The sequence below is a fragment of the Myotis lucifugus genome, unplaced genomic scaffold (assembly GCF_000147115.1).
Source record: "Myotis lucifugus unplaced genomic scaffold, Myoluc2.0 scaffold_331, whole genome shotgun sequence".
NCBI classification, from domain to species: Eukaryota; Metazoa; Chordata; class Mammalia; order Chiroptera; family Vespertilionidae; genus Myotis; species Myotis lucifugus.
Window position 1 is genome coordinate 102,206 of NW_005871379.1, and position 19,203 is coordinate 121,408.

The window sequence follows — 19,203 nt, forward strand, 5'->3', positions numbered from 1 at the left end:
AGACTGCAGCCGCCTGCAGTTTCTCACTCTTAACCCCAGTCCACACTCAGCGTCCCACAATGTGTCACAATTACCATTTAACGTTCCTAAGCGCTCAAGGCTCCAGCAGCTCCGGCTCCGGCAGAAATGAGAAGGCTCTGTGCTTTGGAGGTATCAGGGTGATGAATGCAGGAAAAGTCGTTGGTTTTCAAATTGTTCACACTTTTTTCTTCACGAAGAGTAACAACTTCTAATGCTCTACATTTCAGCTGTTACCACAGTCCACGTAGTTAATATTTTATAAAAGTTATGGTCCAATTTAGATTGCAAATTAAAGGAAACAACCAACCCTCTGTCCAGTAATGTCAGAAGTGCTGTTATAGTAGCACCAGGGGCTAACAGTCACCCCCGATGCTGCTGGTGCCACACCATCAGGAGGCGGGGGCAGCAGAGGGTGTGGCGACCAGTGTTTTGTCTGCACACGACGTGAATCCTATGTGAACAGGGCCTACATCCTCATCGCAAATGTGCTGATGGGCACGTCCCTGTGGTCACTGTCCCAGGGGCCTGAATGAAACGCAATAAAGGCAGCACCTAGATTTTCTCCCTCACCCACTGACTCCTCAGTCTTGCTATGAGACTGGAGCACAATGTACACAAATATTGAGTAAAATTTTTATTATTACACTCTGAGACTTCAGGCCATTGGACACAAAGAAAGCCTAAATGAAGATGAGAGAAACATCGATCAGCCGCCTCCCACATGCACCCCGACCAGGAATCAGAGCCGCAACCTTTGGTGTACAGGATGACCCTCCATCCACTGGGTTCTCACCCTGACATTTCCCACCAGCCACCGTCTCCTGCTGCTACCCATCCCCTTACCTGGGAAGGGAATGAGCTGTGAGCACTGTGCCTTGGGGGCACCCCAGCCCCACACCCACCTTAGTGCCCCTCCTTGTAGGGACCCTCCAGCCTACCCCTTGGCAGGTCTAGGGTCAGTCGCAAAGGCCCAGGGCTGAGGACACAGGGCTCCTGGAGCAGCATGGGCACAGGTTGAGACAGCTGCCCAGGTGACACCTGCCAGGTGAGGGAGGACCCAGCACAGGCGGTGTCTGTTTCCAGGAAGGACCAGCAGTGTTGAGTGTTGGCTCCAGGCTGCATCCTCAAAGCTCCCTCTGGGAAGCAGTGAGGGGGAAAGGGTCCGGGTGACAGGAGAACGGGCACCTCCCCCTGAGGTCCAGGGGGTGAAGGGGAGAAAGTGGGCTTTGGAGAGGGAAGGGAGCGAATGATTCTGGTGGAGGTGACTGCAGTGGGGAGCTGTGTGGAGTCAGGAGCTACAGCGCATGGGGTGGTGGTGAGGAATGGACGTTTGGGACATCCTGTGAAATGTCCAGATGTTCTGGCGGCCAACCCTGTTTGTTGGGCAAAATCTGTTAGGAAAACGACTGAAATGCCAAAGAAAAGTGACCTAAATCTAAAAGCCAGAGGATTGGGGACACATGGGGACGCAGCTTTCTGACCTTTATTTCTGAGAAGGAAGGTGTTTTTTAAAAATTAGTTGTAACTTTAAGGCCTTAGACTCAAATGTATTATTCACACTGTTACATTGCAAATAGGAAAGAGGTAATCAATTGGCTGATCAGGTGTGAAATGATTTTCACAAGACTTTACAGAAAAAGCTCATGTGACATCCCCTGCTTGTCAGCTGATGACAGGCCACCACACCGACGCCCCTTGGTCAGTGCTAGGGCCTGTCACACTTGGGCCTCTCCTTCTGTGGTCCTGCCACCAGCAGCCACTAGAGCAGTCTTGCAGGCCCGTCGCTGGGGCCAGGCCGCGGGGACCGTGTGGGGCCACAGAGAGCCCCCTCAAAGTGCAGCACGTATCGGGTTTGGACAGTTTTTATTTATTACTTTCACATTCACAGACTCAGGCAGCCCCTTTGAGAAAGGGAAGGGGGAAGCTGCCTGGAAGAAAAGCTGGGCTCACGGCACGTGGGACTTCTCACAGGGAAACGGGCCTCGGTGTCAGCAGGCACCTGACATGGCGGCCGCAGCTCGCTCCTCGGTGCCTGGGAGATGCATTCCTGGAGGCTGCCTCAGCCCAGGATTTTATTGCTGGTGAACCTCGTCATCCAACTTACAGCGCGGGGTGACGGCACTAACAAAACAGGTCCAGGGGAGCAATTGGCCGAGATGAAACTGGACCATGTAAACTACACGGACTGCCACGCTGCCCTGCTGGCCTTCAGCCCCAGGGAGGGCCTGGGGGGACGGAAAGGGAAGCCCCGCTGCCCATCCAGGTGGAACAAAGACAAGAGAGGGACAACCAGCAGGACGGGCACGCCCACATCCACAGCAGCCTGAGCTCCAGAACCCGCCAGCTCTTCCTTTTCCCAAAGACGTTCGCTTCTCAGGTGGGAAGAACACGCCACTCCCCTTTTTCTGAATATGTAGCTCTTGGGCTCAGTGAGATAACCACCTGGCAGACAGAGGATCGGAAATATGGACTAGGGGTGCTCAGGCGTGTATTCTGAAAGGACGGACTGCCAAAAAGTGCCCTAGGGTCACCCCGAATCCCACAGGAAGGCGACAGTCGTGGAAAGAATGGTTCACCTCTGTGATTACAGCAGCGCCAAGATGAGAGCCAGCGCTGTCATTTTATTATGCAGACTTGGTCTTGCATTAGCTCCTGCCAGTTCTGCACACCATCAGCTCCTCAGGTCTCCTGAAAGCGCGAGGTGCCCTTCCTGCCGTCCCCGGGTGACAGGCAGGCCCTTCCCCTCCTTGACAGCCGAGGGAAATGACGCCTGTGCCATGTAACTGCTCCTCCTGGTCTGTCAGACTGCAAATGTTTAGTCCTTTTACCCTTCTGGGGACCAAAGGCCTCATGGCATTGGTAGGCGTGGGGGCGAGGCCCTCAACGCACCTGATGTTCACACTAAGCCAGAACCGTCGGGTGCAGCTTCACCGGCCGAGGTGCACACGGCCCGTGGGTGCCCGCAGGAGTCTTGGGGGGTGAGATGGAGGAAGTGTCCGTTCTGTGCTCAGATCTCCACTTGCTTAGCCTCTGGTCAAACAGAGGTATCGGAGTTCACAGATCTACACATTAGTTTAGCAAAAAATCTGGCTTCTGATACCCAAAGAGCTTAAAGTCCCCTTCAAAACGGGCATACAGGCGCCGGATGTCCCGCTTGCTGATGCCCAGGAAGTAGTGCTCCACCTTGGTTTTGTTGTACACGGTGATGCCCGGAGGGATGGTGGGGTATGACACCAGGTGGTCTATGCCCGCCTCTTTTAAGATGTATGGGGCGTCGTCCTCCAGGGTCTCGTGGTGACCAATCACACTGTATGATATCTCGCAGGGCGCGCACAGCTCGACGTACGTCACCCAGTGAATGATGTGGTCCCCAAACTGGAGGTCCAGCCATCTGTGGTTTGGATCGCCCAGGTAGCGCACAAAATCTTCAAACTGGATGCCCCGGGTCTCCGTCCGGTTCCGCCTGTACTTCCGGATGATGCCGGGGGCAATCTCGTGTCTGTACCAGGGTTCAAAGCGGGGATTGTGGACGAACTTGTCCTTAAAAGCAGATATCAGTCTTTCAAAGGGATCTCTTACAATAAAAAACTTGAAGTAGGTTTTCAAGCTAAGGGAAAAATGTAGATAAACAAGAGGTGAAGCCGATGCTACTGGTGGTGACGGCTGTGAGAGTGGGAAGAGTGGAGACACAGCTGGAGCAGCTGCAGCCGCCATGTCCTGAACCCTCCCCCGGGCGAGCCCTGAGATGAGCACATCACACACATCCCGCTTAATCCACTCAACACCACTGAGGGCAAACCTGCTCATTAGCACCCATTTTATAGGTGAAGAAATGGAAGCTCCGAGACTGTGACTGTCCAGGGCCTCAGCACTCACCCTCGGGGGCCACTGTGAAAACATCTATTTCACCTATGTTTTGTTTTACTTGAGAGTTTCAAAATTTTAAGGACATTTAAAAGTTTTGTTCCTGGGCAGAAAATCCTAAGGACAGGAACTTTGAGTGAGTTAGGAACAACGGAGGCCAGGAAAGTTACTTTATATCTGAAATACTCAATTCAAAATTGCCAGGGGCAGGAAAAATAATTGCCAAGAGCAGTGGTGGTAGGAGATGGAGTGAGGCTCAGGCCCCAGCGGGAGGAGAGCTGGCCCGGGAGACCTGCGGGAGTGGCAGTGGTGGTCCCAGGGCCCAGGGCAACCATGACGACAGTGAGGCCACTGCTGTCACTGCAGCGGCTTCCTCCGAGCCAGAAACTGCTCAGTGCTTTGCAGGCCCTAACCATTTCCTGACAAAAGCCCAGGATGGTAACAGGGCAGCCCTGACCCGGCTTGGCTCTGGCACTGAACAGCTGTGTTCTGAAGGGTTTGGACACATTGGAAAGCCTCCGGAACCAGGGCTGGAAGGAAGAGAAGGTGCTGACGAGCGAGGCAGGGCCAAGTTCAGGTGGGTTCTGACATTCTTATTCCTGTTGAACTTGGCTCTGGCGGGGCCATTTCATAGCTAGTAAAGAGAACTTTTCAATTTATAGCTAAGTTTTAGTGCCAGTGCCCTCCCTGCTGTGATCGGTGGGTCTGTCTGCCGGGCTGTGCTAGGTCCAGTCCACACCACCACTCTCAGGGCAGTGGCGGGGAAGCAGGCACGATGCCTTTGGGGAAAATGAAAACGAGGTGGGGTTTCCCTGCAGCCTAAATCCCTTTCTTAGGAAGTAACAATCATATCCAGTAAGGAGTCCATAAAACTAAACACAACCAACGCAGAACAAAAATGACCACTCACTTCTATTGGGAAAATGACCTTCCTTCATTCCCATGGATGGCATGAAGGTGAGAGTGGAGAGCCATTCTGAAATTCCCATCAAGATTTCTGAGTTTAAATGCACTGAACTCTGGGCATGTGCAAAGCTGCCTCTCCCCCACGCAAACCAACAGCCCCCTGGAGTCCTTGGCGCAGTGTGGGACACAGGGCAAGTACAGAACCGAGCCTGGGACGTATCGAAAAGCCCCTCCCTGCAGGAACCTGTTCCTACCGCTTCTGAATTTCCGCATCGCTGAAGGCAGAGAGACGAGGGAGGCCGTTCTTTTCGTGGTCATGAACCACGTTCTCGGGGATGTCTTCGATGGAAGGAAAGGCACCTAGGAAGCAAACAAGGGAGAAGTTGTGTGGCCCCCTCAGTGCTACCTTTAAAGAAGATGCCCGTCTCTAACTTAGGCCCATGTTCCCCGCAAGTCATCCCCAATATCCATGGTGATATTGAATTCCAACTAAGACGAGTGAGACGTGGCAAAATGCGAGTGCAGACAAGCTCTGGTCACCTGTAAGCCGACAGGAGGAACCAAGAGGAGTTAAGAGGAGGAGGGTGAGGGAGTAAGGGGTGGAAGGAAGGATGATACCTACCCCTGGTAGCGCACTGGGATGGGCTAAATCTGCCAACAGACACATCGCTGCACGCGCATCGCTGCACGCAAACAGAATGCCTAAGGCCTCCCGCACTCACTCTACTGTGAAACTGGGCTCATGAGAACAACCTGCTCACACCCACAGCCCTCACAGGCCCGCCACTCCCGACAGGCAAGGTGTTCCCAGGACCACATCCCTGGGCCTCAGGTGAGTTCCTAGGTAACCTCAGGGCATCCCAGAGATGTGGCAAGTGGCAGAGGTGTTTGGTGCTGGAACGATCCAGCTAATGTCGTGGGATAGATATATTTGAAGCGAGGGTCAAGGAGGAGACGGAGTGACTGAGGAGAAGTGGCAGGGTCAAGAGCACAGTGCTTGGAGGCAGGCTGACGCATGTAACCTGGGGAGGGGCATCCTTGGTGGGTTGGGCAGGTTTTCATTCTTTTCCCAACTTAGACAAACGGAAATAAAGTGTCATTACCTGAGCTTTTAGCCAAGCCTCTGCAAACCTTTACATCCATCTTTGTGTTACTCCTGTCTTGTTACATGTGGAGTCTGGTGGGGGGAAATCTCTGTTGGGCCACCTAAGCAGTGGCCATCGCCTATTTTATTTATTCTTCCCCCAAATGTTTAAGTGCCAGTCTAGACCTCTACGCTAACTGCTGTGGATGGCTCTAAATGGGCAAGACTGTCAAATGAACCAACCTGTGGATTTGCACATGGACCCGCTCAGGTATCTGTCCCCATCCAGGTGCATGCAGGGCCGGCAGAAGGCAGCCACAAGGACCACCTGCTTTTCTATTGCAGGCATGCCTTGTTTTATTGTGTTTTGCTTTATCACGCTTCGCAGATGCTGTGTTTTTTTTTACAAACCGAATTTTTACAATTGAAGGCAAGAACCTCCACCAGCAAGAGGATTATGGCTGGCTCCGCTGCCATGCCTCCTTCACCGCAGTGGTCTGGGAGGGTCGCAGTGCCTCTTGGGTGCGCCTACATGCGACCTGGCAACCTGCTCCTGTTTTGTCCTGCCCTTGATTGATGCTTCAGACTGTGGTGGCAGATTTGTAAGAATCGTGTATTCATTGTTTCCAATTTGATTTGTAACCTCATTCTACGACATCAAAAATCCAACATGCAGTCAGATTACTCAAGCATATTCATTATATACCAGAAAACGAGGCGAGTGTCTCTCTTCTCCCCCAGCCAACCTTGGAAAAGGCCAATGACAATAAACTCTGACCCCTGACTGAGGGCAGAGCAGCAGTCGGACAGGGGACAGAGACCCGAGCCACCACCCACAGGGCTCCCAGGTCGCATTCTTCATCCAGGGTCACACGGCTCTGAGCTAGAGCCGTGCTTCTTTAACAGCTGAATTTAAGACACAGAACCCATTAAGTATCTTGTCAGTTCAGAGTACGTAGAGTTTAATAAACATGGTGTCTGGAATAGCAGTGAATAATAAAAAACTAGGGTATGAGGTCACTTGCCAGTGATCTCATTTGTTCCCAAGAAAACATCAGCTATTTCCTGAGGCAAGTCAGTTAAATCCTCTGAATACGATGCTTGGTGTAAAATGAGGACATTTCTTTCTACCCAAGTGGCACTGAATCCTTTGTCTGTGGGTAGAGGCTCCCCTCCCAGGGCCTGGGGTAGGCGCCCTTCTCACTACAGGACGGGCAGTGTTGGGGGCGGCTTCCTGGCACTCAGCGAGCGTGGGGCCTTGGATTACAAGGACAGAGCCAGTGTCTAGTAAGAATCGATGCTGTGAATCTGAAGAGAAGGAACGGGACCCACCAGGTGAGCAGGCTGCCTGAGATGGGGACTCTGCCGTGGGAAGTGAGGAGATCTCAGCCTTAGGGGTGGCCCTTTGAGGACAATCAGCATCCACATTAACCCACTAACTTAAAGAACAACACTCACAGGAAAAACACAACGGAGAACTGTCTGACAGGTTACCAGCTCCTCTTAGGAGATGTCCCTTCCTGTGGCTCCTCCCTGCCCCTTGTCTGCCTCCCCCACCCCCAGGTCACAGGGGCCCTCCCCGGGCAAACCCCAAAGCCACCGAGGGGGGACACACCACGGGCACGGCACGCACCGTTGAGCACGATCAGCACTTTCTTCCACTGCGTGTTGCCCACTTTGGGGGTCTGGCAGAAGAGGATCTTGTGCTTGTCACAGACGAATATTCGGTCCAGGACGAACTTGGACACGGCCGTGTGTGAGAGGTTCTTCAGGGCCGCGTCCCTGCAGACGTTTCGGATGAGCTCCAGGCGCTCCATGTAGACCAAGGGCTGAGCCAGCTGGCCGTCTGAGAGCATCTTCCCCGTGGGCTGCAGGGACAGGGAGGCAAAAGGGCCCGGGGGCCTCCTGAGCAGAAGACAGGCTGCCGCCGGGGAGCCCTGCGCTCTGGCCTCCAGCTGGGCAGACAGAGAAGCTGCATCTGACATAAGCAGGGCCCTGTGGACCGGATTCACCTCCAGGAGCCTGGGACTCAGGTCCATGTTCAGAGAGAAGCAAACCCTCTTGTTCCTCGTCCTCAGCTTGGACAAAATGAGGGGTGGTGGGTGGGGTGTCTACCAGTCACTTTGCTGATGAAATTATGACCCTTAATTTTCTGGAAACTGCAGGACACTTTTCATTCAGGGCTTCGGGGAAGGCCAGTTCCCTCTCTCCCCTCCCCCCGCTCCCCCCCCTTCTCTATAGCCTTTCCCTCCCTGTTATTCTACGTGTGCCTGTATGGCCTGTATAGAAGGACCAGCTGTCTACATGGTGACGATTTGGGAGATAGTCTGGTTTATTAATTTAAAAAACACCTTAGGTCATTTAGTATGTTTTGAAAATGCAGCAGCCATGACTCCATTTCCTCAGTGATAAGCGTAGCAGGAGAGTAGGAAGCTAGGAAAATCCCCCGGTAAGTGGAATGGGGAAACTGGGACAAGAAAATGAAACAAGGCCAAACAGTTTGGGCAGCTTGCAGCCAGCTTGTGAGTCGAAAGACCTTACCTTCCCCAACAAAGGACACTTGAGAGCAAGTGGCTTATACCCTCCTCCCTAACCAGAGAACAGACATCTGAAATCCCCCTGGCCTGGGAAAACAGAGAACAAAGACCCAATCAAGGCCATCTGTGCCAGCTAGACCCAAGGAACAAATAACAAAAACCCCATTCATGCCCAACAGACCTAAGGTAACAGTAAAACAGCCCAAAGAATAACCCCAAACTCCCCTCTGCACTCATTTTGATGCATCAGCACATTAAAAATGCACCTGGGAAGCTGATGAAGATTCTGGCCTGCAGGAAAAAAGGATAAAAAGCCCTCAGGAAAGACAATGTGGGCTGGCTCTAGAGCTCGCCCATGCCCCTTCCCAGGCATGAACTTTTTCTTTCTAAGGATCCCCATGAGACGTAAACAGCGGAGCAGCGGGCAGCGACCACTCCACTCGGGCTCACCTGATCCTGTCTCCAAAACCCCTTACTCTCTGTCTTCCCTGTGAGCTACAGCAGCCCGCCCAGGCTACCTCGCTCCTTTAACATTTCCAAAGAGCCAAAGCAGAGCCCTGCCTTGCTTCTTTACCCAATTCCTTCCTCTGTTTCACTGTCCCCAGCTTTAATAAACGTTCATTCAAACCCATCTGGACTCATGTTGCAAAACCTTTCCTACACAAAGTCAAGAACCCACACACTAGAAGCCGGCCTGAGGCAGACCTGCTCTGGTAACTGTGATGCAGGTTTTGCTTGGTGGCCCCACAGGCATTTAGCACTATGAGCACATGTCGGAGGGAGCACGCCAGCACTCGCTTGTTCTCTCAGGAGTTATCAACCAGATGAGAAAATCCATGACTGTGGGACGAAGGCTCTGATGCCAGAAACCCCTACCCACCAGGAAAGTGGGCCCGAGACCAAGCAGGGGCGGGTGTGCTGACAGCCCCCAGGAGCCCGAGGCCACAGGGACAGCAGGCGCACAGCCTCCTGTTGGGTTTCTGAGCTTGGGGTCCAGCCACACTAGGGAAGGGCGGCACTTCTTTGCTCTGTGATGTCACCACTTTTGAGTGTTGGTTCTGACCATCTGTTATCTGGAAAAGGTCTTTCAATAGCTTTTCCCCTCAAAAACATAGTACATAGGAGGTATAGCTTCTAGCCGTGTGTACCTGAGACAGGCCTGCTGCTGCCTCCACACAGAGCATACCCTGAATGAAAACAGAGTCACGGCTCTAGCTGATTTGGCTCAGTGGATAGAGGGTCAGCCTGCGAATGAAGGGTCCCAGGTTCAATTCCAGTCAGGGGCACATACATGGGTTGTGGGCTCAATCCCCAGTGTGGAGCGTATAGGAGGCAGCCGATCAATGAATCAATGATTTACTCTCATCACTGATGCTTCTATCTCTCTCTCCCTCTCTGAAATGAAACAAAAAAAACCAAAACAACCCCACAAAAACAGTCACGGCTCTGCCGCCCAATTCCCAAGCTGAGGCTTCACTGCAGGGAGCCCACCCCCACCCCCACCTGACCTGTCATTTCTTTGTATCCACCCCATTTTATAAATCTTTTATTATTATCATTGATTTTTGAGAGAGAGTGAGAGAGAGAGAGAGAGAGAGAGAAACATCGATTTGTTGTTCCACTTATTGATGCATTCATTGGTTGCTTGGTTGCTTCTTGTATGTGCCCTGATGGGAGATTGAACCCACAACCTTGGCATACCATGACCATACTGGGCTACCAGGCCAGGGAAGAAGTCAACCATTATTTATTTATTTATTTATTTATTTATTTATTTACTTATTTATTTATTGTTTAATCCTCACCTGAGGATATGTTTCTATTGATTTTGAGAGAGAGAGAGAGAGAGAGCGAGAGACAGAGATTGTTGCCTCCTGTACATGCTCCAACTAGGGATGGAACCCAAACCTAGGTACATGCCCTTGGCCTGAAATCAAATCCATGACCTTTCAGTGCTCAGGGGACACTCTAACCACTGATCCACCTGGCCATGGCTAACCACCCATTTTAATACCTGGGTGGCTTATAGCATTTTCTCCTCTTGATTCTAGCACTTTCAACACTTGGCCAGGAAGTGTCAGAGTGGGTCTCTTCACCGATTTGCCTGGAATACAGTGAGCCTTTCTGCCTATATCTTCAGCTCAGGAATCGGAGACGGGGAAAGGTCATGTTAAGTTAGGAGGTGCTCCAGCATTCACCCACAGCGGCTAAACTTCCAAACCCTGCCCTTCTCCTCAACCCATGTTACAGAGAAACATGACTGTGTGGTTATCCTGGGGAAATGGAGTCACAGACCATACATATAAGCGTAACACCTAAATGGGTTTTAAAAAGGAAATATACAAAAGTTGAGCTTTTTCCTTTCAATTTTGGGTATTTCTTTAAAATACACAAGTATGTATTACTTTTTAGTAAAAAACTTGATTCAAAAATATTGGCTATGGCATCGAGGCCACTGACATGCCATCCAGACTGAGGAAGCCCCGGAAACATCAGGGCCACGCGAGCCATGGACACAGCCGCATCGGCAGCACAGGAGGCACCGGAAGGCCAAGGTCCTGCTGGTGGCTCACATCATCACCGCATCAGCTTGGACAAATGTCACTCATTTGGGGAAGTTGGTGTGAGGCATGACCCCTTCACGGGGAACCTGAGCTCCTGCCCAACTGTCAGCCTCGGTTACTGTGGGCCTTGGTCAGGGAGCAGATCCAGGTAAGTGATGCCAAACACAAGACCAGTTGCTCCCATCACTGACGTGGTGCGATCAGGCTACGACCAAGTTCTGGGGAAGGGAAAGCCCCCAAAGCAGGCACCACTGTGAAGGCCAAGTTCTTCCACAAAGAGCTGAGAAGATAAAGGGTGTTGGCAGGGCCTGGGTCTTGGAGCTCGGAGCCACATGGAGGGAAATTTATTAAATGCTCACAAATGCAACAACAGCAGCAAATATTGGTGAGGGGGTGTGGGCACCTATAGAGACTTCTGAGAAGTTCTAGAAAACTCTCCCGAGTCCTCTGTAGATTAATTCTATCCGAAGGCAGCTGGGCAAAGACAGCACAGCATTCTTCCCTCTTCCTTCAGCTCCACCTTCCACAGCCTCCACCAAGCACCCGGGGTTTCCTCGCAGGGCTGGCCTGTCCCTTCCTCCCCATCCACAGGCCCCTTCTCTTCTCCCTCCCCCCTCCCTCCCTCCCTCCCTTCCTCCCTCCCTTTTTCTACAGTGACAACCACTCTTCCCAGCCACTTCCTGATGCCCTCCTCAGGGCCTTCCACTGCCCAGTGAATCACAGGGATGAGTCATACACGGCAAGGAGAGCGGATGCATGACGGGCTCATCTGATTTTCCTTAAAAGAAGGCTAATGAAAAAAGCCAAAACAGAGAAACAAGTTCAAGTTCCAAAGTACGGCACATACCCCTTGGCACGGCTTCAGCATTTAGAATATCGGTAACACAAGAACACACACGGCACTGCATGTGTGTTGGGGGCAGAAGGTGGGGGAAGGCACTGCTGACCAGGGAGCCTTTTTCTCCAGGCCCACTGCTTTGCCCACTTCTAGGTATGGCCCTGTTCTGCGGCTCGTCTACTTATTCTGCTGCTACGCCTACTTATTCCCTTAAAGTTACAAAGAACTTCCTCCCAAGATTTCAAAGCAGATGGCTCCTCTCAATTAACTATTAAGTGGACCAAATGCCCTTATTGTATTTGTTAAAATGCCGTCGGCTCCCCAAGCAATCCATTTATGGGGCAGTTGTAACACACTGTCCTTCCCAAACAACCGAGTCAGTAACAAAATGGGAGGACAGAGCCCTGGAGAACAAGGACACTGGAAATTTCGGGACAATACAGGTTTCACCCCACCACCTGGCTCCCTGCTCTTCCCTCACGGATCTACTACCACCAACTCCCTGGCTCACATCGCCTTTTTCAAGAAACTCTTGCTCTCTCCTGTGTTTGATAGTTTCCTGGGTTTCCCTGGAGGAGGGAAGAATGTTTTGGGGACTCCTACCTCTGCTTCCCAAGGCGAAGACACTGAGGAAGGGGGAGCACCTGCAGAGTGCCCCCCCTGTCCTCTGCAAAGCGCCCTCTGTTCCTCCCCAGAGAACAGTCTTACCCTCCCTTAGGGTCCTTATTCATCCCAGTCACTAAACATCAATTTCCTTAACTCTTTCCATGAAAGCCACCCTCCTACTTCTTATAGGTTTGCTTCTTGTCCACCCACACCTTCCTTGCCCTGGACTACCCCAAACTGAAAGCAACATCGCAGGCCCACCTGACAAGAGGTCTGCAGACCTGATCCTTACTGCATCCACTCTTGTGAACGGTTAACTCCAACAGAAAGTCACTCTGAGCAGGTGCTGGCTTTTTAGACTCTGGGCTCTAATTCCTCATCCTTACACTGTAAGTCACAGGCAGAAACGGTCCCTTCTCTGTTTAATTCTGAGCTGATACACATCTTTAGAGCTTGCACTACCCATTTCATTCCTTCCAGCGTAATTGCAACCTAGACCTTTCAGACCCAGAATGGGGGTCAGCAAGAATGGGGGACACAGAGAGGGCGTCCCTCACTGAGGCATGACTAGGAATTTATGTGTGAAAGGAGCCTGAGAAGACAGACTTAGGTCAGAATGTCCCTGTGATTCTGGACCATCAGCCTTTCTCCTAGACGCAGCTCTCACCCACACCACGCCACGCTGGATGACCGCTCCTCTGTCCATGATTCTGGGTCAGAGACCTTTCCCCACAGCCCTGGTTTTCTCCTGACCTTGCCCAACATCCTCCACCCCCCGGCAAGGTTCGCTGTCAGCTGGCCAGGAAGGCAGCACAACGGGCATTTACAGAGCACCCACGATGTACAAAGCCCTGTGAGGAACATAAATAAGTGTGACTGTGCCTCCCCAGAGAGAAGCTCAAAGGTGAGCAGAAATGTGCAGAAAGGACAGAAGCAGTGACTACACAGCAGAACATGATGGTAAGTGGGAATAGCCGATGAGCTCAGGGAGCGGGCAGGCCAGTGCCCAGGCAGTGATGGGGCAACCTGCTGGTGCTGGAGGGAGGGAGCAGAGAGACTGAGACACCACAGGGAAGAGTGGGAAGAGGCAGCCCTGCTCCTCTGCTGACCAGGCCGGAAGGGACAAGGCCCTCTACCTGGCTGTGCCTACCTTCAGTTCCTCAGGAAACTGCTGCTCTCCCTGTAACTTCCCAGAATCCGGCACGGCTGTCAGGAACAGGAACTCCTGTTTGGCGCTGTAGGCTAAGAGACAGAGAGGTGAGAACTCTTCTCATGGAGGAGCAGAAAAGAGGCCTAGAAGTGGACCTACACAGAGACGCCCAACCAGTATTTGACAGGTGCGAAAGCAATTTGGTAGAGGGGGAAGTCTTTTCAGCAAATGGTACTTGAGCAATTGAACATCTATCTATATATATAAAAGCCTAAGTGACCATTCGACCATTCAACCAGCAGCTATGACGTGCACTAACACCAGGGGGCAGACGCTCAATGTACAGGCATGGAAACATGGAACAGACTGATGAATCTCAGAGGGAAGAGATTAACCAAAGACTTTATAAGCATACTAGAGGCCCGTTGCACGGATTCGTAGCCTGTGGGGATTGGACCGAAACTGGCTCTCCAACATCCCCCGAGGGGTCCCAGATTTCGAGAGGGCACAGGCCAGGCCAAGGGACCCCACTGGTGCATGAATCTGCACACGAATCCATGCACTGGGCCTCTAGTAGACACATAAAACTGTAAAAATAAAAAACATAGGAGAAAATTTTTGGAAAATTTGATCAAATAAACCTCCTCAAAATAAAAACTTTGCTCTGCACAGATCACAGAAAGGCAAACTATAACCTGGGAGGAAAAATTTGCAAAGGAGTTATACCTAGAATACATGAGAATTCTCAAAATTCAACAGTAAAAAATAATCCAATTAGAAAGTGGGTAAGGCATGAACAGATGTTTCACCAAAGAGGATAAACAGGTAGCAGATAAACACATGAAAGGATGTTCAACATCATGAGCCATCAGATAAATGCAAATTAAAACCACAGTGAATTACTATAGGGTGGGGCAAAAGTAGGTTTACAGCTGTTGGTATGGAAAATAATACAATAATTAATAAACAATAATACAAGAATAAATTGTGTTTCATGTACTCACAACTATAAACCTACTTTTGCTCCACCCTGTAGTTAGAGAATAATCACAAGGATATAAAGTACAATATAGGGAATATGGTCAATAATATTGTAGTAACTGAGTATGGTGTCAGAGGGCTACTAGATTTATCAGGGTGATCAATTCATAAGTTATATAAATGTTTAATCAGGGGGTTGTACACCTGAAACTAATATAATATTGAATGTCAACTTTAAAAAAAAACACCTCAAAGCAACACACAGTGAGATACCACTACACACCTAGCAAAACAGCTAAAATACAAAATAGTGAAAATACAAAATGCTAGTGAGGATGCAGAGAAACGGAATCATTCATACACTGCTGGGAGGAATGAAAATGGTACAACTCTGGAAAACAGTTTGGTCATTTCTTTAAAAACTAAGCTGCAGCTACCATACAACCCAGCAACTGTTCCCAGGCATTTATTCCAGAGAAATGAGAACTATATTCATGCAAAACCCTGCACGCAAATGTTTGGAGCAGCTCCATTTGTAATAGCCTCCAAAATGGAAACAATCCAGACATACTCCAACAGGTTAAAAAATGGGGACATCTATCTTGGAATACAGCAATAAAAAGCAACAAATTACTGATACACACAAATTGGATGAATCCCCCGGGATTTTTTTTTTTATGCTGAGAAATAAAAGTCAATACCAAAAGGTCACATACTGGATATAATATTCTTTTTTATTTCTCATTTAATTTTTAAAAAGTGAAAAAAGTTTTCAATTACAGTTGACATTCAATATCAGTTTTAGGTGTGTAGCATACTGTTTACACATTTACATACCTTATGTAGTGATCCTCCTGATAAGTCTAGTACCCACGTGGCACTATACATAGTAATTACAATATTGACTATAATCTCTATGACTATTCTGTAACTGCCAATTTGTACTTCTTAATCCCTTCACTTTTTTTATCTAGCTCCCTAAATCCCCTCCCATTATAATTTTCCTGAAATGATGGAGAAGAGATTAGTGATTACTGGGAGAGAGTGGGGGTGCAGGATGGGGAGAAGGAGGTGAGTGTGGCTATAAAAGGGCAACAGGAGGGATTCCTGTGGTGAGGAAGGTGTTTGGCATCTTGTCTGTATTAACATCAGCATCCTGCTCATGATTCTGCAGCATAGCTTGAAAGATGTTACCACTTGGGGAAACTGAGTCAAGGGACATAGAACTCAACCTGTTATTTGTTGCAACTGCATGTGACTCTATAATGATCCCCCAAATAAGAAATTTATTTTTTAAAAAAATATATTTTATTGATTTTTTACAGAGAGGAAGGGAGAGGGATAGAGAGTTAGAAACATCGATGAGAGAGAAACACTGATCAGCTGCCTCCCTCCCCACTGGGGATGTGCAGCAACCAAGGTACATGTCCTTGACCAGAATGGAATCTGGGACCCTTGAGTCCGAAGGCCGACGCTCTATCCACTGAGCCAAACCGGTTAGGGCAAGAAATTTAATTTTTTAAAAAGCCAGGTTAGAAGTCAAGTTAGTGCTTACATACTAATTTAAAAATTCATGGGAACTGTCCTGGCCGGTTTGGTTCAGTGGATACAGCATTGGCCTGGGGACTGAAAGGTCCTGGGTTCAATTCTGGTCAGGGGCACATGCCCGGGTTGCAGGCTCGACCCCCAGTAGGGGGTATGGGGGAGGCAGCCGATCAATGATTCTCTCTCATCATTGATGTTTCTATCTCTCCCTCTCCCTTCCTCTCTGAAATAAATATATATATATTTTAAACCATGGGAACTGAGATGAGACTAGAGAAATCTTACAAAATGTTAGTCCCGAAGAATATTTTATAGCCAACTGATTTTTGGAAAACCTTTGCAGCAAAATTTGAAGATAAGTTTCAGACCTCTATAATCAAAGATTTATTTTTCAAAACTTTGCAAACACTAATACATACCTAGAAAAAATAGAGCAAATAAAATTATAAAAATCAGCAAAATGAAGCATGGACAAAGGCACAGTTCACTTCTTTAAAAAAAATCAAAACCTCCCCCCTTAGGTCATTAATACCAACACTGCACACTCCCCTGCAGCCCCCACCTGCCCAGTCCTCGCATCCCCCTCCCCGTCCAGTAGCCAGGAGAACACACAGGGAGAACTCCTTACCAACGCCCCGACAACGGTAACCCATCTCCACAGCTTCCTTTTCTGACTCCAGTAGAAATCTCTCTGCCATGCACTTTATGAATCCCACTAAAGTATTTTTTTTCCCATTTTCTAGGTTTGGGTTAAAAGGCAACCTAACTAGAGCTGTGCCCAGCAGCTGTTCTGGACCTGTGACAGGGACAAGAGTGTTGTTTATGGTGCGGAACTAGACAAGGCATCAGTGCCATCAGCAAAGCTGCTGGACACACTCAGGCTCTGACACCAACATCTGTCTATCCTCCTCTGCGCAATCTGACCACGTGTGGAGCAGCACTAAGGTGCTAATAAAAAGGTCACATTCCCCTCCTGTCTGGTCACTTCCTGTTCCCACAGCACCTTCTACTACTAGCACTACAATGCTTAGCTAGTTCAACACTTAGTTCAACAGACTTCTGTAGAAATCTAAGCTTCTTAATAACATTTAAATAAAACAATGTATTGTGAATTTTTAAACAACTGACCTATCAATCAATCAGCTTTTGAAGAGCAGCCCATTTCATGTGCCAGGAGCAAAATAAATAGGCTTTGGCAGCTGTGGAACATCTCACATACTGGCCAGTCATCTGCCCATTTTTAGCATTTTTATGATTTTAAACTTCCTGGTGTTTTCTCCCCAGCTCGCCTTGGCCCTGCTTGGAAGAGACTGAAATAAAACTGGCAGCATGATTTATGTTTGGTTTGGTTTTTCCATTGCTTTGTCGATGACCATTTATTTCCAGCAGGTACCATTATGCCACTATGATCAAACAGTGCTTCCTTTCCCCTCTGGCCCTCAGGAATAAGACTTCAGCTGCGAGACCAAGGATTCTGATCCTCCAGTTATGGCCAGGTGCCTTCATAACGTACAGCTCACTTTCGTTATAGGCCTCATTCTATTCACAATGCATTTAAATTTACCAAGTGACGCACTGCTTTGTTTTTCTAGAAGGGATCACCTCCACTCATCTCCGTGACCATGCTGTGTCCAGTCACCCAGGGTCTCCCCCTTCACACACCAGGCAGGAGGCATGCAAAGACTCTGAAGTCATTGGCTCTGCCCTTAAGCGGCTTACAGCCAAGGTGAGGGGCTAAGTGGAGCAAAATATTGGGAGAGGAAGTCAAACAGAAGTGAGCCGAAAATCAGTGTCCACACTTACGCACCAGATGCACTATTCTCAACGTCCCTGCCATGAAATTCCCATCGCTGGATGGGATCTATTTCCCTAGTTACAACTCCCGATCCTAGTTCAACATGACACTGGAATTTGTCAACCACAGATAAGCCACTGCCACAAATATCACTGTGGCTTCACTGCTGAGCCGAAGAGAGACCATAACACTATTAAAAACAAAGAACAAGGTAAGCATTGCTTTCAACAGCAGTTCAGGACATACCTGCTCTTCCTATCAGCTTAACTAGTAAGGGAATCATCAGGAACAGGCAGGTGAGAAGAAAGCACGCCCCTCCACTGAGGGGGTCTAGAACAGAGCTGTTTTCCCAGAGGACAGAGCCAGACTAGCTGCCCCACAGACACCGAGTTACAACTGGCCCCTCGGTGCTGGGACCAAGGATTCACGACCTGCGTTGCAGGAAATGGACCTTCAGCACGCATGATCCTGCTGTGTTTCCAGTTATTTCCTTGTGATAAATATTTCACATGAGGCTTTTGGTTCAAAGGTGAAAATACTGTGACCACCAGTGAAACAAAGCCTAACACATGAGAAAAATCTCTTGCAGACACAAGTTTACAAAACTCTTTCAGTTTCCTGTTCAGCCCTCAGACCCACCAGGGGGTTAAGCGCCCCCCCTTTCCCCCAGAGACAGAGGGGGCCCCTAAGGCTAAGTGACCATTAGGGCTCAGGGGCAGGAGTTGCCTGAACCACCCACCCACGGTCTTCTCTGATGGCCTTCAGGGGGGTTGTTTAACTTCAAGGAGCTCAATCATCTACACTAGTAGACCCTGTGTGTGAGCTCACTGCCTTTATTCATAACTCAGCTAACAGACATCCATCTTGTGATTCTAGCCAAGCACTTAGGGACAAGTCCTCCGTAGTCAGAGATGGCTGCGCTATGTTGTGGGCCCAACAGAAAAGAGTTCTCACTGAGTTCAGTGCACATCATGGGGCTGACACCACCCTCACTGGTGGCCCATCCTCACCAGGACCCTCTCCATGCTTCACTGAGTGGGAAAGAGGGAGGGGGGCCCAGTGTGTGCTGGCTCCAAAGTTCCCACTTGCAGTGGTTCACTGGCCACAGCCATCACACGGCCACAGGGGGCATCAAAGGGCACAAGGAATTACCATTCACTTTAAAGGGTAGACTGTCAAACTACAGCAGCGGGAAGGCCAGGGAGGGCTGGGCGGGGTGGGGGGGGGGCGGTTAAGAGATCAACCGAAGGACTTGTATGCATGCATATAAGCATAACCAATGGAAACAAGACACTGGGGGGTAGGGGAGGCC

At 49.7% G+C, this 19,203-nt stretch overlaps 1 protein-coding gene across 6 annotated transcripts in view; it reads right to left on the reverse strand.

Moving 5' to 3' along the window:
* Nucleotides 1-642: 642 nt before the first annotated feature.
* Nucleotides 643-19,203, reverse strand: part of CHST10 (carbohydrate sulfotransferase 10) — a 38,672-nt gene continuing 20,111 nt past the window's right edge. For 5 of the 6 annotated variants that reach the window (XM_023764415.1, XM_023764414.1, XM_014466247.2 and 2 more), the window contains 4 exons: nucleotides 13,571-13,662; nucleotides 7,509-7,743; nucleotides 5,046-5,151; nucleotides 3,091-3,628 (listed from right to left, as the gene is read on the reverse strand). In XM_023764415.1, coding sequence (XP_023620183.1) covers nucleotides 3,091-3,628; nucleotides 5,046-5,151; nucleotides 7,509-7,743; nucleotides 13,571-13,662 — 971 coding nt within the window. Of the gene's footprint in view, nucleotides 3,629-5,045; nucleotides 5,152-7,508; nucleotides 7,744-13,570; nucleotides 13,663-19,203 lie in introns of all 6 variants that reach the window. The other variant, XM_014466246.2, reaches the window with a different exon arrangement.